The sequence below is a fragment of the Carcharhinus amblyrhynchos genome, chromosome 7 (genome assembly GCF_965287045.1).
Source record: "Carcharhinus amblyrhynchos chromosome 7, sCarAmb.v2.hapA, whole genome shotgun sequence".
Classification (NCBI taxonomy): Eukaryota; Metazoa; Chordata; class Chondrichthyes; order Carcharhiniformes; family Carcharhinidae; genus Carcharhinus; species Carcharhinus amblyrhynchos.
In genome coordinates, this window is record NC_137330.1 from 99,757,189 (window position 1) to 99,776,754 (window position 19,566).

Sequence of the window (19,566 nt, forward strand, 5' to 3'; positions counted from 1 at the left end):
CAATTTTCCTTATAGCCGTTACAAACCCCATTCATTACCAGAAGAGAGAGAGCATATACACCCTGGGGCAGTGACCAAGACATGTTTTCAAATGTTAAATGTTCATGCCTAGGGATGGCTGCTTCTCCCTCTTAGGCCCGGGTACTTGGATGCAGCTCACTAAAGCTTACTCTTAAGGCGGCTGAAAAACACACACATTTCAAAAAATACAGCTGTATCTGCATCCTTAGACTCATCCTGCTCTTTTTCAAGACCGGGGGGGGGCGGGGGGGGCAGAATTTTACCGGTTCGTCCCACCCATCAATAGGCACCCAATTTTGCAGCTCTCCGGATATTAGCAGAACCGGATCTCACCCATTTCCGGTGATAGGCTGAATAATTTATTCAAATATATTTAAATCTTCACAAGCTCAGTGCTCAATTTTGCAAGTTCAGTTGCCTTTACCACCTCACCGGGAGAGGTTCTCTCCAGTGAGGAAAACGCCTGCTCCCCATGAATGGGGAACAGTCGTGTGGCCCTCGCCATTATAACAGGAGGCCATTGAGGCACCCCAGGGAGGCTGAGGGCAAACGTAGATGCCCCCTGGACAATGCCAAGCAGACAATCCGGACGGAGGTGGGGGGCTGCACGTTCTGCAGTTGCCATCACTATGGAGGGGTGCCCACTGCCATTATGCAGGTGATCGGTGCAGGGAAAGATGCGATCGATTTGGGTGGTGGAGGCTAAGTTTTCAGGTGGTGTGGAGCTCGCAATTGGCCATTGGCCCCACGATTGCTCGAGGGAGCGGTGAAGATGGGGGAAGCTGTGTTGAGGCTGGCTGCAACAGTAGAAGCTTGACAGCTCTCTCTCTCTCTCCCCCTCCCTGTCAGCCCTCTGCTGTTAGAATTGCAGATATGCAATAGCTCCCTACGCTACTTGGCTGGCTCAATTAATCCCCACCCGCTGTCTGTAGTAACTAGAAACAGTTTAGCTCATTTTTTCATGCACTATGTGCTAGATGGGGGAAAAACTTGTCCAAAACCTGATCTGCGACTTTCCTATTTTCACGCTAGCTGGACACTTAGGATTTTTCTCATAAAATTCCACGCACTACATCAGGACACCTGCTCAGATATCCTCATTTCCCTCAATAGCAGCAGGGGCTCACACTTTGCAGCAGACAGCCCGCTGGGAGAGCTCATCTGCACAGGAAATGGTTCAGGGCCACCAGGGAATTCTGCCCAGCCCTGCTCTGATGGTTAACCTAATCTACTGGAAAAATTCAACCCTTGTAGCTTTAGAATGGGAATAAAATGATCACTGCATCCAGGGATATGAGGGAAAGGGGGGGGATCAGGATATTGAATTTGATGATCAGCCACGATCAAAATGAATGGCGCAGCAGGCTCAAAAGGGTCAAATGACCTACTCTAGCTTTTAATTTCTATATTTCTAATAAAGTCAAACAAAACTGAACAGTAGAACATAACTGCTGTTCTTCACCATACTGCATTTTACATTTGAAGGAAGCATCCTATCACATTAAAGAGCAATTTGAAGCAGAATGCTTTGGCTGCAATAGCTGGGTTTAAACCTTGAAGTGTCAATGTTATAATGACATGACTTCTAAAAGTAAAGTAAGTCCACTCTTTTTAGAGTGAGGTGTGCTATGAAAAGGGGACATAAAGTATCTTATCTACAAGATTAAATTTTGAAACGAAAATTCATTAGTACAGCTAAAATAACTCAAATTGTACCTCGATGAACAAGTAAGATATCATTTTCATTAACTGGTCTGTGCACCATATCAGAGTCAGGATGATTAGCATGAAGATGTTCGTAGAACCACTCACATCTATCCTTGAAGGGCTAAATGAGGAGAACAAAAAATCTAATTAATACCTTTTTCATTCAATTTCAGAAGAAAAATGGATATAAAGATAGGCAACTGAAATGGAGGTGAAGACAAATGGCATAATCTTGATGTCCCTGTTCCTTATAATTGTAATACTAGAACTAAATCAATAGACCATTATCCCTCCTCACAATGCTGGCTCAGAGTACAGATACAAGTTTCACAGTATGAGGTGATAATAGCAAGGTGAAGATGAGGGAAGAGGAGATAGAGGTAGGAAAGAGACATTTATTTAATAAGGGTATGGCTAGGAAAATTGCTGCCACAGTTGTTCATTTTGTACTGATCAGGACAAATGCAAGAACGTGCGCAGTTCTGGTCGCCTCACTATAGGAAAGATGTAGAAGCTATTGAAAGGGTGCAGAGGAGATTTACAAGGATGTTGCCTGGACTGGGAGGCATGCCTTATGAAGTTAGGTTGAGGGAGCTGGGACTCTTTTCCCTGGAGAGACGAAGGTTGAGAGGCGACCTGATAGAAGTTTACAAAATGTTGAGAGGAATAGATAGGGTGGACTCTCAGAGGCTATTTCCCCGGGTTGAGAAGGACACAGATTTAAGGTGCGGGGAGGGAGGTTCAGAAGTGATGTTAGGGGTAAGTTTTTCACTCAGAGGGTGGTGAGTGAATGGAATCGGCTGCCGTCAGTGGTGGTGGAGGCGAACTCGCTGGGGTCTTTTAAAAGACTTCTGGATGAGTATATGGGGTTTAATGAGATTGAGGGTTATAGATAGGTCTGTAGGTTGGTAGATGATGTGATCGGCGCAACTTGTGGGCCGAAGGGCCTGTTTGTGCTGTAGTGTTCTATGTTCTATGTTCTAACGTCAAATTTCAATGGAAGCGCAAGAAAAGGGTTTTAATTGGTCAATTCTGATTTGTTGAGATGTTGCCCTGAAAACACACCTGGAAACTACAGTCCCCCAGGTTTTCATTTAATTCAAAAAGATTCAATGCCTGGACACATGCCTTTTGCATGCAGAGGTCAGGTTCCTGCATTTGAATATATGTAGGTTCTAGCAAGTGTGCATGAGCCACATTGCAAGCCTGACTGATGGTCTTAAATTGGTTGTTAATGTAAATCTTAGCAGACTCAGGATTACTCAACAAGTTCTGTCCAATTACAGATTCACATCCAACCACAGTGTTCCTAATTTTGGTGGTTGAGTACAGTTCTGCTTATTGAGAAGAGCTGAAGGGACGTGTTGTTTGATACTGTCTAACTGTTATCGGGACAAATGTCCTAAATGCCTGGTACTGAATCAGAACTGAAATTCATACACCACATTAGTCTTTTGTGTGATAGGCAGAACATCGTTATGACTTGATGGCAGCATCCTGTTGGTGGGTAATACCACTATAGTATTGCTTCTGCATAGCAGCAGCGCAGGTTCATCTACTGCTCAAATTTTTGAGGTATCTTACCCATTCAGGGTAACTCGAGGCAGACTGGACACTTTTCAGATGCAAAAGTGGTGGCTTTGAAACCATTTGCGTGTATGCGCTACACACAGTGAGCAATGATTTGATTGGGGTAAGGGATTTTTTCAAATGAGATTTCCAGCTTGCCTTTTTGTTTTACTGTAGACAAAATGGAATAGTAATACAGCATGGCCACCATCTGCAATCACATGCATAACAATTTACAGCTATACCTTATGCAACAATGCCAATCTTGGGACCATGAAGATTGATCAGAAATTGGTGTTACCAAAGCTAACTTCAGCTGAGGTGACCGTAGGTGCATAACAAAAGTAAGGGAGCGGAAAATTGGCCTCAGCATTAACCCATGACCAGGGCAGAGTTTCACGAGTGGAGGTTAATTGTGTTTTCTTAAGTGGCCATTGTACATTGCATCAGAAGAGACACAGCATTGCAACCAAGCACAACCTTACTTTCACCAAACATTTCTAGCAGAAAATCACTGGGTTTTCATTAAGAGTGTATGATCAGTCACATTTCCCACCCAAATAATGGAACAATTCAACACAACAGACATCACAGATAACATCAGCTACTCAAAAAAGTTAGAAACTGAATTTGACACTTTAATGATCTGCAAACCCATCATGTATATTTACACCAACATTGAAAAGTGCTTTTATTTTTAAGTATTAACAAAAACTTACCTGTGCCTTGATGATGTGCATGAATCTTGACATCAGTTCGGGGCACTCCAGAAGAAAGTGAAAGTGGTCAAATATTATTATTGGGTTTCTGTAACAAAGTATTTGGTTTTTTTTAAAATGGGCACTTACAATAATGCAACAATGAAGAGGCATCTGAAAGCACATATGCTCACCTTGTCACAAAACATTTCAGAACTTCATCATGTTTGCACACAAATTCTATAAAGCGAGGCGATGTCATTCTGCAAAAGAAAAATGGCATGATGGCATGTGTTCTTTTTCATTCTCATTAACATCTTCAATGAGTGATGTAAGCAACAGCATTTGTTTAAAAACGCAGCAAGTGGTAATAATTTGAAGTCTGCCTACAAGGGCAGCGGAAGTAAAGACAATCAATGATTTCAGTAAGAAACTGGTTGGGCACTTTAAGGAAATGAACTTGTACAGCTGGGGGATACGAGACAGACTGGATTTAAAAGGCTGGCATGGGCTTAGCTGGGCCAAAGGATCTTTTTTCTGTGCTGTTAGGACCGTGACTTGGTTTGAAAAGATTGCATATGTATAAAGAAAAAGAACAAAATCAGCCCGGGAAACAGGCCCTTCAGCCCAACGAGCCCGCGCTGCCATCTCAACACCACCAGTCCACCTCTCTACCCATGACCCCTATCTAATGTTTTATGGCCATCCAGATTGAGGGAAACTGATTTAGGGACAATTTATTCCTGCCAATCAGCCTAACAGCACATCTTTGGGGTGTGGGAGGAAACCGGAGCACCCAGAGAAAACCCACGCAAGCACGGGGAGAATGCGCAAACTCCCACAGACACCAGCCCAAATCCATGTGTCTGCACAGCAATCAGCAATAGTCACTGAGCTGTCGTCTTGCCCAGTATCTTGTCCAGTTTAGGCACACACTAGCGACACAAAGCACTAGGCCAATCTCGAACAACCAAGAGCAGCCCCAGTACGACCCATCGCGTGTATGGCCCTCGTTGGACACGAGGTGGACCGACTTAAAACCTGTGAATGAAATATGTGGGGTGGCATGGTAGCACAGTGGTTAGCACTACTGCCTCACAGTGCCAGGGAGCTGGGTTCAATTCCCAACTTGGGACACTGTCTCTGTGGAGTTTGCGCATTCTCCCTGTGCCTGTGCGAGTTTCCTCCAGGTGCTCCAGTCTCCTCCCACAGTCCAAACAAAAATGTTCAGACCCGGTGCATGACCATGCTAAAATTCTCCCTCAGTGTATCCGAACAGGCGCCGGAGTGTGGCGACTTGAGGATTTTCATTGCAGTATGAATGCAAGCCTACATGTGACTAATAAATTTTTAAAAACTAAAAACCCGTAAATTAGAGAACTGTGTCTCAATCTGTGCATTCAAAGTAAAGCAATTGTGAATACTAAACTAACAATTGTGATAAATACAATTAAACTGTGTTCACTTTTTCTATCCTCCTGGAATCGCCTGCAGTGTAAACAAACACTGAATGCTACTGAAGCTATAGCACCATTCAAATGTAACTCTACATATGCTGCAAACAGACACCGGACTGTGTAAAAGTATGAGACATTTTGTATCTTAAGAAAAAGTATCTCAAAAGGATGAGCCACAAATGCTGGCCTAATCAGCAATACGTACATCCCATGAACAAATTTTAAAAAAAAAAGAGCTGGACTGCAATCATAACATCTGCCACGATTCTGATTCAGAAACTCATAAGGGGTCATGGCAGAACATTGACTGCACTCATCCCAAGCTCCAAGCAATTAATATCAGACGCAGGCCAAAAGAGTCTGCAGCATTGTCAAGCCAACGGCACCAGAAGAAGTGGGCACTGCTGGGGCAGACAAGAAACAGGAAGGTGCCTCAAACGAACATGATTATGGCTTGGACAAAAGTTCTTGGTCTCTCAGGGAATTGAGGGATACGGGGAGTGTGTATGGGACAGAGAGTGAAGTTGAAGCCCTAGATGAGCTATTGAATCAGCTATCCGTATTAATGTTGGAGCCTGCTCAACAAGCCACATGGCCTACTCTTATCTTGCTTTCCTGTGTGCCAACTCTCTTATTGACTTCAAGTCTCAGCCACACTTCCCAATTCCGTTCTTAAACCCCTGCACTTTTACTTTTAAAATGCTTGGGGACATTTCTATCTCTAACGCACTATATAAATAGTTGATACATTCTCAACTGATGAATTCAAATAGCACGAGTACAAATCAGCAACAATTTCTACATTTAGACTATTATCCTATGGGCAGATGATGAAGGCAACATAATGTCAGACTCAAAACAACCTAAAGTTTGAATTTTTCTCACCCCTGAGGCATTTGACAGGAACAGCACATATAAAAGGCCTGGATGACTGCACTCAATCGGTTTGCTGTCATAGAAATGACATCTAGACCATCTGAACTGACATCTTGCGTAGGGCTGTCATCATACTCCAGCTTCGCCAAACTTGTATGTTGCTCTTCCAAGATTTCTTTCCTAACAGTTTCAAACACCTGAGTGGCAACAACTTCCTGTTGTTCTTGGGCTCTTTGTTTCAGTAAAATGGAAGTGATATTTTTGGCATCCATTTCAGAGTCTTCTTTACTTTTCTTCAGTTCTGTGGCAATAAGAACCAACCACTCATCCAGTGAGTGCCACAGTAACTCTAAAGGCTATGAAGACAAAGAGAAAAACAAAAATATTACCAACACTGTGAAAGGCTAATATTATTGTTGAACAGAACACCAATTAATATAAAAAATACTATATTTGATTCCATTTGCTTTTATTGCTTCAATCTTAGTAAGTACAGAATGTAGCAAATAGGATCATAGAAATAGCACAATGGGAGGAAACAACTAACAAGCCTGCAACTCTTCATAATTCCTTCAGCTAAGCAAGTTTACAAAAAAAAAGAATCAGAATAGCCACTGAAAAACACAAAATGACTATTTTTTGACATTGGTTAGTAAATGTGGTTTCAAACCAGGTAAACCAAACTGGGTAGAAGTTTAGCTATAGACTTTGCTAGAAATGTTACAATTATTGTCATGATCTCTGGATTAGAGAATAAATCACTCCATCAGTGTCCGGCAACCTGCTCAGGAGCAGAAGAGGGGAAAAGAAGGGAGAGAACGAGAAACACTTCTTAAAACTTACCTTTTTTGATCAAGCTTTTAAAACAGTTCTCCTCTTATTGAACTCATCTTGGTGCTCCTTGAGATATTCTCCTGTTTTAATGCTCTATATAAATGAAGCTATCCTTACAGAACATAGAACACTACAGCACAAACAGGCCCTTCAGCCCACAAGTTGTGCCGATCATATCCATACCTACCAGGCCATAGAGCTATCTATAACTCCCAATCCCATTAAATCCCACGTACTCATCCAGAAGTCTTCTAAAAGACCCCAGCGAGTTCGCCTCTACCACCACCGACAGCAGCCGATTCCACTCTCTCACCACCTGTGAGTGAAAAACATACCCCTAACATCTCCTCTGTACTTGTTTCCCAGCACCTTAAACCTGTGTCCTCTCGTAGCATATAAAAGTTATCTTATAAAAGTTTTTAGATTTATATTTGATGGTCAGTATGGTTTACACAATTATTTTGGTAGTACAGATAATTCAGTTTGAACCATGATGCCAAATGCAATAATGATGCATCAGTTTGCAACACGAAGTATGAGATAAGCAAGGTGTGATGTTAGTGTGCCTTTAAGAATTTTTAAAGAATCACGTTGTCCCAGTTTGTAAGCAGGTCTTTTCATTGTGGCACCAGCTCTCTGCTTAGATTCTTTTTATTGCTGCTTCAATGGTTTAAATGGGGTTTTGTTTATTTTTACTCTGGGCCTTTCTGCAATTTGTTTTCAGGACCCTGCATTATAAGGCGGGAGAAGATTGCTTGACAAACCAAATTCAAGTGGTTCCTCCTCAGAAGAATTTAAGGATTCACTTTCAGTTTTGAGTTTGGAGTCAGAAGCTGTCCCGGTTGTCAAGTGGCAGGCAGGTTTTCTCTCTTTCCCTTGTCTTGTAAATTCTGCTGGCTAGCTAGAAGCAGACCTTCCGGCTTTCCTAGAGTCAAAATTCTGCCATTGGTTAGTTATTACCTAGAGTCTCACTCCCTGGTGTTTTGGGAAGCTGTTCAGGCTTCAAACTTGTCTGTTGTGTACATATCAAGAGAATTGCAGCATCCAACCAATGGACTAAGTTCCAGCATTACATAAGTATTTGTATTTTCTGTGCTAAACCTGTAGCAAGTGTTTTATTTAAGAAGGGTTGTTTGTTTGGAACATTTCAGATTTGTGAAGGGTTTATATAATCATGGTTCTTTTCTTGTTTGTAATTGGTAAAAGTTATTGCTAATTTTCTAACCATATTTGGAAATAAATTTTATTTGATAAAAGCTCCCTAGTGGGTCAGCTGAATCATACCTGAAGTGAAACATCTCATGCTCACACTAGCCAAATTCAAATTGAAAAACTTATGATTCAGGCCGACTTCATAACATACTTCGGAGTTTCTGACCTGAATTATAACATAAGGCAAATTCTTTTCATTTGAGAAAGTTGATGGGAAAGTTCCACAGGACAGGTTAAGTATGCACCCAGATGCACATTTACTAACCACACGTCATTTTTCTTGTTAATTCTCAGTTATCGACGCTCAACAACTTATCAAAGAACAATTTCAAATCAGTCATGATTCAGCTGGTAGTCTCCAGACTCTCTTTCAGATAGTAATGGCAGACTCAATGGACTGGTTAGCCCCTTTCTGCACTATAGGATTTCTATAGTTTTAACATAAGCTAATTGAGCTTGAAGTGTAAGAAAATGTAATAGCCCATGTCCGCAAAGCTCAAATGTCATTGGACTAGTAAATCAGGAGATCCAGGGGCAAGACTGCTATCAATGACTTCTTCAAAACTCCATGTAGTTCACACATGTTCTTCAGAGAAGGAAATCTAGCCTACTTGGACTCCAGATCCACAGCAATGTGGTTGACTCTTAACTGCCCTTTAAAATGGCCTAGTAAGTCATTCATTTCAAGGACAATTAAGGATGGCTAGCTCTGCCAGTGACATCCACATTCCATGACAGAATAAAGAAAAAATTCTGTTTTTAGCGATGTTGGTGAGGAATAAATGTGAGCAAGAGCACCAAAAGAACTTCTCTGCTCTTCTCTGAAATATTGCCATTTATGTCCACCTGAAAAGACAGTTTAACATCGCTTCTGAAAGAGCATCTCTGGTGTTGCTGCACTCCTTCAGAACTGCACTGAAGTGTCAATCTAGCTTAGGTGTTCAAGTCTCTGGAAACAGACTTGGATCTATGAATTTCTGCGTCAGAGGCAAGATAGGTCTGAGCAAAAGCTCAAACCTCAGTGCTAACATAAAAGCTGACTAAAATATAGCTAACGACAGAACAAAGTTCGGAGACTGTCCCAGATCTGCACATGGAAAAAAAGGGAGGGAAGGGAGAAAGACTATGGATCGTATATTTGCACAAAATGAAACTGAAACAAATGCAACATTAAGTAAGAGCAAAAAAACCTCTCAAAAAGATTCAGAAAACCTTAAACAATGCTACAAAATTTAGTTGTTGTATTCAAAAAAAATTTAAATTGTAAATTAATAGAAAGGATTTTATACATTAAAAATCAATAATTTTTTTTTTAAAAATCAATAAATTTGTGTAGCAATATCCTACTGAGGGCATAGCAAAAATTAATTTTCATTTTAAAAACTTTAAGCTTCAATGTTGCCAATGAGAGAGGCATGTTGCCAAAGCTTTTCATCTTGCATTCATCGTGAAATGTGCAGGAATGTCAAATTTCAATTGATTAGAACAACTAAAATTATAAAAGAAGAGAACGCTGATTAGCTGACAAGTCGAAGTTGACTGGCCGAGGCACTATCTGGAAAAAGCAGCGAGTGGTAGTTTCCACTAACAGATGCTGCCGTTAGTCCAGAAGGACATTCTGGCTGCCACATAATTGAACACCATTGTGTTTGGATTTCTGTGCCAGTACAATGCCAGATACGTAGGCAGTATGTTCCAATGATCAGCTGGGGAAAAAAAAATCAAACACCATGTTCTTTTGGTTGCTCCTTAAATAGAGGAGTACAGACCATACTCAACCGGTCCACGCTTAAAAACCTCTGACCAAAATGTTTCCTTTCACATATGATTCAGCAACTTGCTGAATAATCCTGGCATGCGCTAAAACCTATACTAGCAAACAATTTAAGACAATCAGTTGAGCTCACATCATGGCTCATTTATGCTTGCCAGAAGCTACATATATTCTTGTGCAGCGACCTATTCTTTGCAAACAAAAGGAAAATGTTCAAGCCACCTCATGTTGTTTTCGAATTACCCAGCAGCTTATGAAGTATATAGTTTCCCATTACTTTCTCCAAGGCAACTCCTCAGCCAGAATCGACTTACCAACCAATCAGAACCCTCTTCTCCAAGTTGTTGTGTTAATTTGAAATTTGGTATTTTTGCCTTGTTCTGAAGAGTGCAAGATGAAAAGATTCAACAACATGTCCCTTTGTTCAGCAATATTCAAGTTCTGTACTGCCAAGCAAAAATTTAAGTTTTACGTTTTTTGTAAATGTGTATACACTCCGTCAACCAAACTTACTTCTTCTTCAAGAGTTGTCTGATTAATGTTTGCATGCTTTGTGAAATTCATCTCTTTTACTTCAATCTTCCTAATAACGTCATATATTTTTCTGACCTTGAAAACTTGGCTTCTCGGAGTTTTATTCCCATTGTAAGCCATGTCATTTCCATTACTGGGAGAGGATGGGCCTAGGCGGAACACATGGCAGAATATTCGCACTATCTTCAACAAACTCTTCATCTGAGCTTCATAGCTACTTGATATACTGAGGGAGGAGGAAAACAAGTCAAATTTTATATTTTATCCTACAACACTAATTAATTTATGAAGAGTAGCATGTTTAAATTTCTGTACCGACTTTAATTATTTAGTTTGAATACTGTTAATCTTAAAGATTGGTCATTTTATTTGTCTGAAAGATAATCCAACATGAAAACGTGCTTATGGTATTTGAGCTCTTCCCTACAATAATCTTAGAATAACACACATTATTCCTAAGAGAGCCATAATCAAAGAAACTGTTGCTCGATTTTAGCAATAAATATTCACAATTTTAAGAACATATTTACTATACAACATTCCCCATTACAACCCCAGCTCATAACTTCTTCATTCATTATATGATTTTTTCATTAATTCAAGGGATGTGGGTGACACTGGCTAGGACATTGTTCATTGCATATTCCTAATTGCCCTCGAGAAGGTGATGGTGAGCTGCCTTCTTGAACCACTGCAGTCTATGTGTGCAAGTTACAGAGGAATTTCCAGGTTTTGGACCCAGTGACAGTGAATATAATATATTTCAAGTCAGGATGGTGAATGGCTTGGAGAGGAACTTCCATTTAGGGGTGTTTCCATGTACCTACTGCGCTTGTCTTTTGAGATGGTAATGGTTGTGGGTTTGGAAGGTGCTGTCTAAGGAGTTCAAGCTGGAAGAGCAAGTGAACGAGCTTTGGTCCTTCATTATTCTGATGCAAGATGGTCGTTTGATCACCCAGCACAAAAATATACTTCAAGGACATGTAATCCAGGGTTAATACGAAAAATTTAATTTTGAAATAAAAATTGTGCCAATTCCCTACAAGGATTTACGTAATTACTTAGTATTTAACGTTCTACTAACAGGCCCTCCCTTCAAATGCTATGGGCAAGTTGGGCTAAAGGAACTGAAATTAGTCAACACTGTTAGGATCCAGCTGTACTTCTTAACTCACCTAAGCAACTTGTGACCATTTGTTGTAGCAACTTCAGCAAGACTGGTCAAGATCTTCTGATACTGACTCTCATTCTGTGGACACAGGTGCTCAAGAACCTGACGTAGCTAAAAACAAAGTAAATCAGATTTTAATATGCTTATGAAACACAAGAGGAATGACAAAAATTGAACCTTTCTGCAAGTAAATAAGAGCCAAGTTAAAATTAGCTTGCAACAATTTCATGTTGATATATCGCAATCATTCTTAAAAGATGCAAAAATATTAGGAAACAAATTTCCTCTGGAATAAAGATTGAACACGTTCACATGCTTAAATGTTCTAATTATCAAAACAGATGAACTGATGAGCTGAATATAGATAGAAAAACTAAAACAGGAGAATCTGTCAAAGAAAGTCATGCAATGTTGGTCTGAGGAAACCAATGATCTCCTACGGGACTGCTTAGAGTCAGTAGACAGGTCAGTATTTAAGAACTCTGTGACCAGCCTGAACGAGTACGCCACTACAGTATGTGACTTCGTTAGTAAGTGTGTAGAAGACTGTGTGCCCAAGGAGCAAATCCACAAATTTCTCAACCAGAATTCACGGATGAACAATGATATCCACTGCTTGCAGAAGTCCAGGTCTGAGGCATTCAAGTCAAGCGACCCTACCCTATACAAGAAAGCCAGATATGATCTAAGGAGATTCATCAAAGAAGCCAAAAGACAGAACCAGACCAGGCTAGTGTCCCAGGCTAGCCACACAGACGCCTACCGACTATGGCATGTTCTGCAAGACATAACAGGCTACAAAACAAAGGCATGTAAAATCGCCAGACCAATGCACTACTCCCTAATGAGCTCAATGCATTCTATGTCCGTTTTGCATAAGCTGTCAGCGAAAGTACGCCCTCCAACCCAGAAGTCTCAGATGAACATGCATCTGAAGTCACCACTGCAGACATCAGAGCAACCTTCTCGAAGGCCAAGCCACAGAAAGCGACCGAACTGGATGGGGTACTGGAACAAGCACTCAGATCCTATGTGGACCAGCTGGTGAGGGTATTCACAGACATCTTCAACCTCTCTACACAATCTGACGTCCCTATCTGCTTCAAGACAATGACCATTACCCCTGTACCAAAAAAAGGGAAGGCAGTGTGCCTCAATGACTATCGTCTGATAGCTCTGACATCCATCATTATGAAGTGCTTCGAAAGGCTAGTCACGGCACAAATCAATTCCGGCCCTCCAGACTGCCTGATCCACAACAATTCACCTACTGGTGCTGCAGGTCCACAGCAGATATCATTTCCTTGGCCCTGCACTCAACCCTAGAACACCTAGATATCAAAGACACCTATGTCAGATTCCTAATTATTGACTACAGCTCAACCTTCAACACTGTTATTCCTACGAAACTCATCTCCAAACTCCATGGCCTGGGCCTTGGCTCTGGCTCTGGCTCCTCCCTGTGTGTCTGGATCCTTAACTTTTTAATTCACAGACACAATCGGTAAGGATAGACAATAACACCTTTTCCACAATCATCCTCAACACTGGTGCCCACAATGCTGTGCCTTAGCCCCTTGCTATACTCCTTATACAACTACAACTGTGTGGCCAAATTCTCTTCCAACTCGATTTTCAACTTTGCTGATGACACCACCATAGTGGGTCAGATCTCAAACAATGACGAGACACAGTACAGGGAAGAAATAGAGAATCTGGTGAACTGGTGCAGCAACAATGTCTCCCTCACTGTCAACAAATGAAAGAAATTGTCATTGACTTCAGGAAATATAGAGCAGGACATGTCCCTGTCTACATCAATGGGGATAAAGTAGAAATAAACACAAACACAAACATAAACATAAGAAATAGGAGCAGGAGTAGGCCATCTAGCCCCCCGAACCTGCCCCGCCATTGAATAAGATCATGGCTGATCTGTCGTGGCTCAGTTCCACATTCCCGCCCTCTCCCCATAACCCTTAATCCCTTCTCTTATCAAAAACCCATCAACCCGCGTCTCAAAAATATTTAGCAAGGTAGCCTCCACCACTTCAACAGGCAGAGAATTCCAGAGATTCACCACCCTTTGAGTGAAGAAGTTCCTCCTCAACTCCGTTCTAAACCACCCTCCCTTTATCTTGAGGCTGTGCCCCCTAGTCCTACTATCCTTTCTGAGCGGGAAGAGTCTCAAGAGCTTCACGTTTATAGGTGTCCAGATCATCAACAACCCGTCCTGGTCCCTCCATGCCGTTGCTATCACTAAGAAAGCATACCAATGCTTCTATTTGCTCAGAAGACTACGGAAATTTGGCACGTCTGCTACAACCCTAGCCAAAATTTATAGACACACCGTAAAAAGCACTATTTCTGGTTGTATCACAGCTCGGTATGGCTCATGCTTTGTCAAAAACTATAAGAAACTACATAGGGTCATGAACGAAGCCCAGTCCATCACTCAAATCAGTCTCACACCCATTGACACTGTCTCGCTGCCTCAGCAAAGCAGCCAGCATAATTAAACGCACCCACCTACCCCTGGCATACTCTTGTCCATCTTCTTCCACTGGGAAAAAGATTTAAAAGTCTGAGGACAAATACCAACTAACTCAAGAACAGCTTCTTTCCTGCTACCATCTGACTTTTGAATGGAATTACCTTGCATTAAGTTGATCTTTCTCTGCAACTGAGTTATGACTGTGATACTACATTCTGCACTCTGTCCTTTCCTTCTCTTTGAATGGTGTGCTTTGTCAGTACAGCGCACAAGAATAATACTTTTCATTGTATACTAATATTTGTGACAATAATAAATCAAATGAAAGATGGGAGATCCAAACTAAACTAAAATTACACCAGCAAGCTTTTCTAACTGAAAAATTGCAGTGACTTTCAAAATTACTGAGGGGCTTCTCTTCATTTGCACAATATAAACTGTAGTTGATTGAAGTGGATGGATGGGCGAATTTGTCAAAACAAACACTCCTAGAAGGAAAACAAGAGGTAGAAAGTAATAATAGATGGATTCAAATCTGTTCAGGGACTGTTCACCAGTGGTATATCACAAGCATTGGTGTTGGGACCATTGTTCTTCACTATATTTTATTGATATAGTTATTGGGAGCACGACTGACAAATTTGTAGATGATGCCAAGCTCCATGCAAATATTAGGACTGTAAACAATGTTCAGCAACTTCTGCACTCTCTCATTTCCTCCTCTATGAATGGTGCCTTTGTCTGTATAGCGTGAAAGGAACAATGCTTTTCACTCTGTGCTAATACATGTGACAATAATAAATCAAATCAAAGTCAAATCAACTTCAGGCAGGTCTTGATGTTAAGGTGGAACTGGGCTCATGCTTGTGAAAAAATATTTAAATTGGAAAATGTAGCTTTATACTTATGGAAAGAACAATGCTCAACATACTCACATGCATGTTCATTGGCTACTGATTAAGCATGAATGGGGAAAAGCATTAAACTATGTGCGCAAAGAAAGCTGCATTCTGGTGCATAGGTTATCTGAATTTTATAAAATGGTACCTAGAACAAGCAGGATGTTGGAGTGTATTTACTATAAAATGACTACGACGAGGCATATTATTTTGCCCTCAGTAACTGTCAAAAACTGGTTTGGCATTACACTAAAGATACACGGACTACATCACCACTTCTCTCGACTTCTTCACTGTCTGTAAATTTTTGAACTGCTTGCCCAACATCCACTATAGGATGAGCAGGAATTTCATCCAACTAAATGTGGAGAAGACTGAAGCCACCGTTTTCAACCTCCATTCCCTAATCACCAATTGCATTCCTCTCTTCAGTAACAGTCTAAATGTGAACGAGACAATTCTCAACATGCATGACAACCTCAGTTCTTCTAACCAGAATTGTGCCATTACTAAGACTACCTACTTGTAACATCACCTGACTCCATCCCTGCCTCAGCACTCCTTGGACTGGAACCTTCATTCATGCTTCAGTCAACTCTAGGTTTCACTATTCCAATAATTTGCTTGATCTATTTCCCATCTTGCATCCTTAATAAATTAATCAATCCTATGCTCACTGGCCTTCATTGACTATTTGTTAAGCAATTCATCAATTTTAAAATTTTCAGCCGTGTTTTCAAATCCCTCCACAGCTTCCCCTCCCAAATTTTTGTAACCTCCTCCAGCCCTCTAACCTTCAATGTATCTATGCTCAAAATCTGACCTGAGCACCCCTAATTTGTGATTCCAGCTGCCCAGGCTCTAACTCTGCAATTCCTCCTGCAATCTCTTTACTTATCTACCTCTCGCTTACCCTTTAAAACTGATCTTTATTTATCCCTTGATCTACTCTATGTGAAATTTGGTTTGATAATCTTCCTGTGAAGTGCCTGGTGAAGCTTTACTACTTTTAGAGTGCTATACAAGGATGCTAGTTATTTCTGTGCAAGACCTTGGACAGGGCTCAGTTGGAAAACTGCATGCTGTTTTAGATTCCTTGCAAGGTGTCTGTTATTCAGGCTTGAGGTTTCAGAGGGCAGGCCAGACTAATTCCCAACTTTTGCATTTCAATTAACAAGATAGACTGAAAAAAAAGATGATACTCTCTACTTTAGTCAACAGACTATGGGGTGATCTGATCAATGTTTATGAAACGAAGACAATCAAGTTGACCATTTGCTCCAGTTAAATGTCAGGTTAGGACCAGGGAATTAAAACTTTGAATTGTTTTAACTCAGATCTGGATTCAGATGTCAAGAGATGGTTATGTTCTCAGAACAGAGCACTTCTGAGACATACTGGTTCATAGACTGGCCAACAATTTTGCTGTATCTTTTCCTTTTTGATTTGATTTATTGTCACATGTATTATCCATCAGAATTTGTGTATTCTATTACATACTGTAGGTTACACAATCCAAACTAGTCTAAGGAATGAAGTCAAAGGAACATTACCATATTCTCCTTGATATCTTCATTCTGTGTCATCTGAATAAGTGTTTGGAAGAGTCTGGGATGATGTTGGATTAAAACTTCACATGTCTCCCCATACCCTCCCTGAAGAGGTAAAAGAAATCATGAAATTATATTTTTGATTATTCACCTAGTCAAGAAAGTCAAAAAAATTGTAAATCTTCACACAGATACTTGAAAAAGAGAAACACAAGACTAAGACAATGAATCATAGGATCATACAGTGCAGAAGAGGTCATTTGCTCCATCGTGTCTGCACCAGAATGCGAGAGATACCTGAACTCCCACCTAACCCCATTTACCAGCGCTTGGCCCATAGCCCTGAATGTTATGGTGTGCCAGGTGCTCATCCAGATACTTTTTAAAGGACGTGAGGCGACCCACTGCTACCATCCTCTCAGACAGCGCATTCCAGACTGTCATCACCCTCTGGGTAAAAAATATTTTCCTCACATCTCTCTGAAACATCCTATCCTTTACCTTGAACTATGCCCCCTCATGACCTTCAACTAAGGGAAACAGCGGTTCCTTATCCATTCTGTCCATGCCCCTCATACGTTGTACACCTCAATCAGGTTGCCCCTCAGTTTTCTCTGCTCCATTGAAAATAACCCAAACCTACGCAACTTCTCTTCACAACTTAAATATTCCAGCCCAGGCAGCATCCTGGTGAATCTCCTCTGCACCCCCTTCAATGGCCTGCATATACTAAATATAGGTGACTTAGTACCAAACATCAATGGTACTATAATAAGTTTCATTGCAGTGTCATCACTCTAATTCCAAAACAAAACAGGAAAATAAGAGCCTCAGTACGGGACAAAATATTAGCATGAACAGAGGATTAGTTGGCTAACAAGAAGCAAAGTGTAGGCATTAATGGGTGTACAAGTGTGTGGGAGATTCATTTTGAAACTCCCTCTGAAAATACCAGCAGGATTTACTCCAGTTTTGACAAAGAGTCATCGGGACTCGAAACGTCAGCTCTTTTCTCTCCTTGCAGATGCTGCCAGACCTGCTGAGATTTTCCAGCCTTTTCTCTTTTGGTTTCAGATTCCAGCATCCACAGTAGTTTGCTTTTTTACAACAAGTCATTAGGTGGACAAATAGAATGTGGTGGTTTATTGGCAGGGGAATGGAATATAAAGCTGTAAGTTTTGCTACAATTGTGCAGTGCATTGGTAAGACCACATGTGAAGTACTGTATAAAGCTTTTTCCCAGGGTGGAAGAATCAATTACTAGGGGGCATTGGTTGAAGGTGCAAGGGGCAAGGTTTAAAGGAGATGTACAAGGCAGATGTTTTTACACAGAGAGTAGTGGGTGCTGGAACTCGTTGGCGGGGGAGGTAGTGGAAGCGGATGCGGTAGTGACTTTTAAGGGGCATCTTGACAAATACATGAATAGGATGGGAATAGAGGGATATGGTCCCTGGAAGGGTAGGGGGTTTTAGTTAAGTCAGGCAGCATGGTCGGTGCAGGCTTGGAGGGCTGAAGGGCCTGTTCCTGTGCTGTAATTTTCTTTGTTCTTTGTTCTACTGATCTGTGCATCATCAAAACAATAATTACTTTATGAATGAGCATGGGAGCGGTTTTCAAAAGGTGTAATAAAAGTTGTAAAAGTGTCAACCGTGGTTCAGATAGTAGCTTTTGGCCTTTTTACTTTAGATATAATTGAATGACAAGCAGTTCAGAGCAGATTCACTTGACTGATGCCTGAGATGAAAGGGTTAACTTAGGAGGAAAGGTTAGGCCTATATGCATTGGGATTTAGAAGAATTGAGAGATAATTTTAATGAAACATAAAATGCTTAGGGGACTTGACAAGATTGATGTTCTGGGATTAGAACTAGGGTATACAGTTTAAAAATATGGGGTCTCGCATGTAAGACAGGACATGGAGAAATCTTTTCTCAGAGGATTATGAGCCTGTGAAATTCTCTTCCCAGAGAGCAGTGGACGCAGGATCATTGAGTATTTCCAAGGCAGAGTCAGATATACCCTTGAGTGACAAGGGAGGCCACAGTCCTGTCAACCATCAGGTGGCAGAGCATGTTTGAGGGGCTGAATGGCTTTGCTCCTGGTTTGCATGTAACAGAATTCATTCAGCTGCTGAAAAATATACATCACAAATGTAGAATCCAGTTTCTATTCCTCACTTGGATTAAAAGTCATAGTATCAGAAGTTCAGTTTGTACCTGCACGCAGAGATCCAGTGGAGTAACACCATTTTTGTCAGGTAGATATTTGGCTCCCCTTGAAATCAGAATCTGTGCTGTATCTCTTTGACCATGACTGCAATACATTAATGGATAAATTAGTCAACTTCAAAACCTACATCTATTAATTACACTCAATACCTTCAACTAACTCAGTTCTATCTTTTGTAGCATTCATTTGTCGAAAATATATCTGACATTGTGTTACAGAGCCAATAATATGAACGGGCCTTTCTTTTTCATTCCAAAGCAAGATGACATCTCTCAGACTTAAATTCAGAATACAGATATGATACTGAGCTAGGAGTATCCACACTCATTCTGCTGGAATGTTATAGCTGAACTAAGCAGCTTAAATTTTGAGGAAAGAAAAGCAAAAAGGAAATCAACCAAAAAATTTGCTTCAAATCATTATCAGATGATCTGCAATGAAAACGGTACACATGTAAGCATCAAATGACCTCAAGATAAGCAGTCCAGAGCACTGCAGATCAACAAGACTATTTTCACAGGAAAAAGACACAAAGATGATA

General features: G+C 40.9%; 1 protein-coding gene across 2 annotated transcripts in view; it reads right to left on the minus strand.

Moving 5' to 3' along the window:
* hace1 (HECT domain and ankyrin repeat containing E3 ubiquitin protein ligase 1) overlaps positions 1 to 19,566 on the minus strand; it is a 72,555-nt gene that overhangs the window by 24,070 nt on the left and 28,919 nt on the right. Inside the window, exons 8-15 of one of the 2 annotated variants that reach the window (XM_080192823.1) lie at positions 19,013 to 19,109; positions 16,800 to 16,901; positions 11,858 to 11,964; positions 10,758 to 10,908; positions 6,338 to 6,684; positions 4,190 to 4,258; positions 4,017 to 4,104; positions 1,738 to 1,849 (exon numbers count right to left, since the gene is read on the minus strand). In XM_080192823.1, the coding sequence (XP_080048949.1) occupies positions 1,738 to 1,849; positions 4,017 to 4,104; positions 4,190 to 4,258; positions 6,338 to 6,684; positions 10,758 to 10,908; positions 11,858 to 11,964; positions 16,800 to 16,901; positions 19,013 to 19,109 (1,073 nt within the window). Of the gene's footprint in view, positions 1 to 1,737; positions 1,850 to 4,016; positions 4,105 to 4,189; positions 4,259 to 6,337; positions 6,685 to 10,661; positions 10,909 to 11,857; positions 11,965 to 16,799; positions 16,902 to 19,012; positions 19,110 to 19,566 lie in introns of both variants that reach the window. The other variant, XM_080192822.1, reaches the window with a different exon arrangement.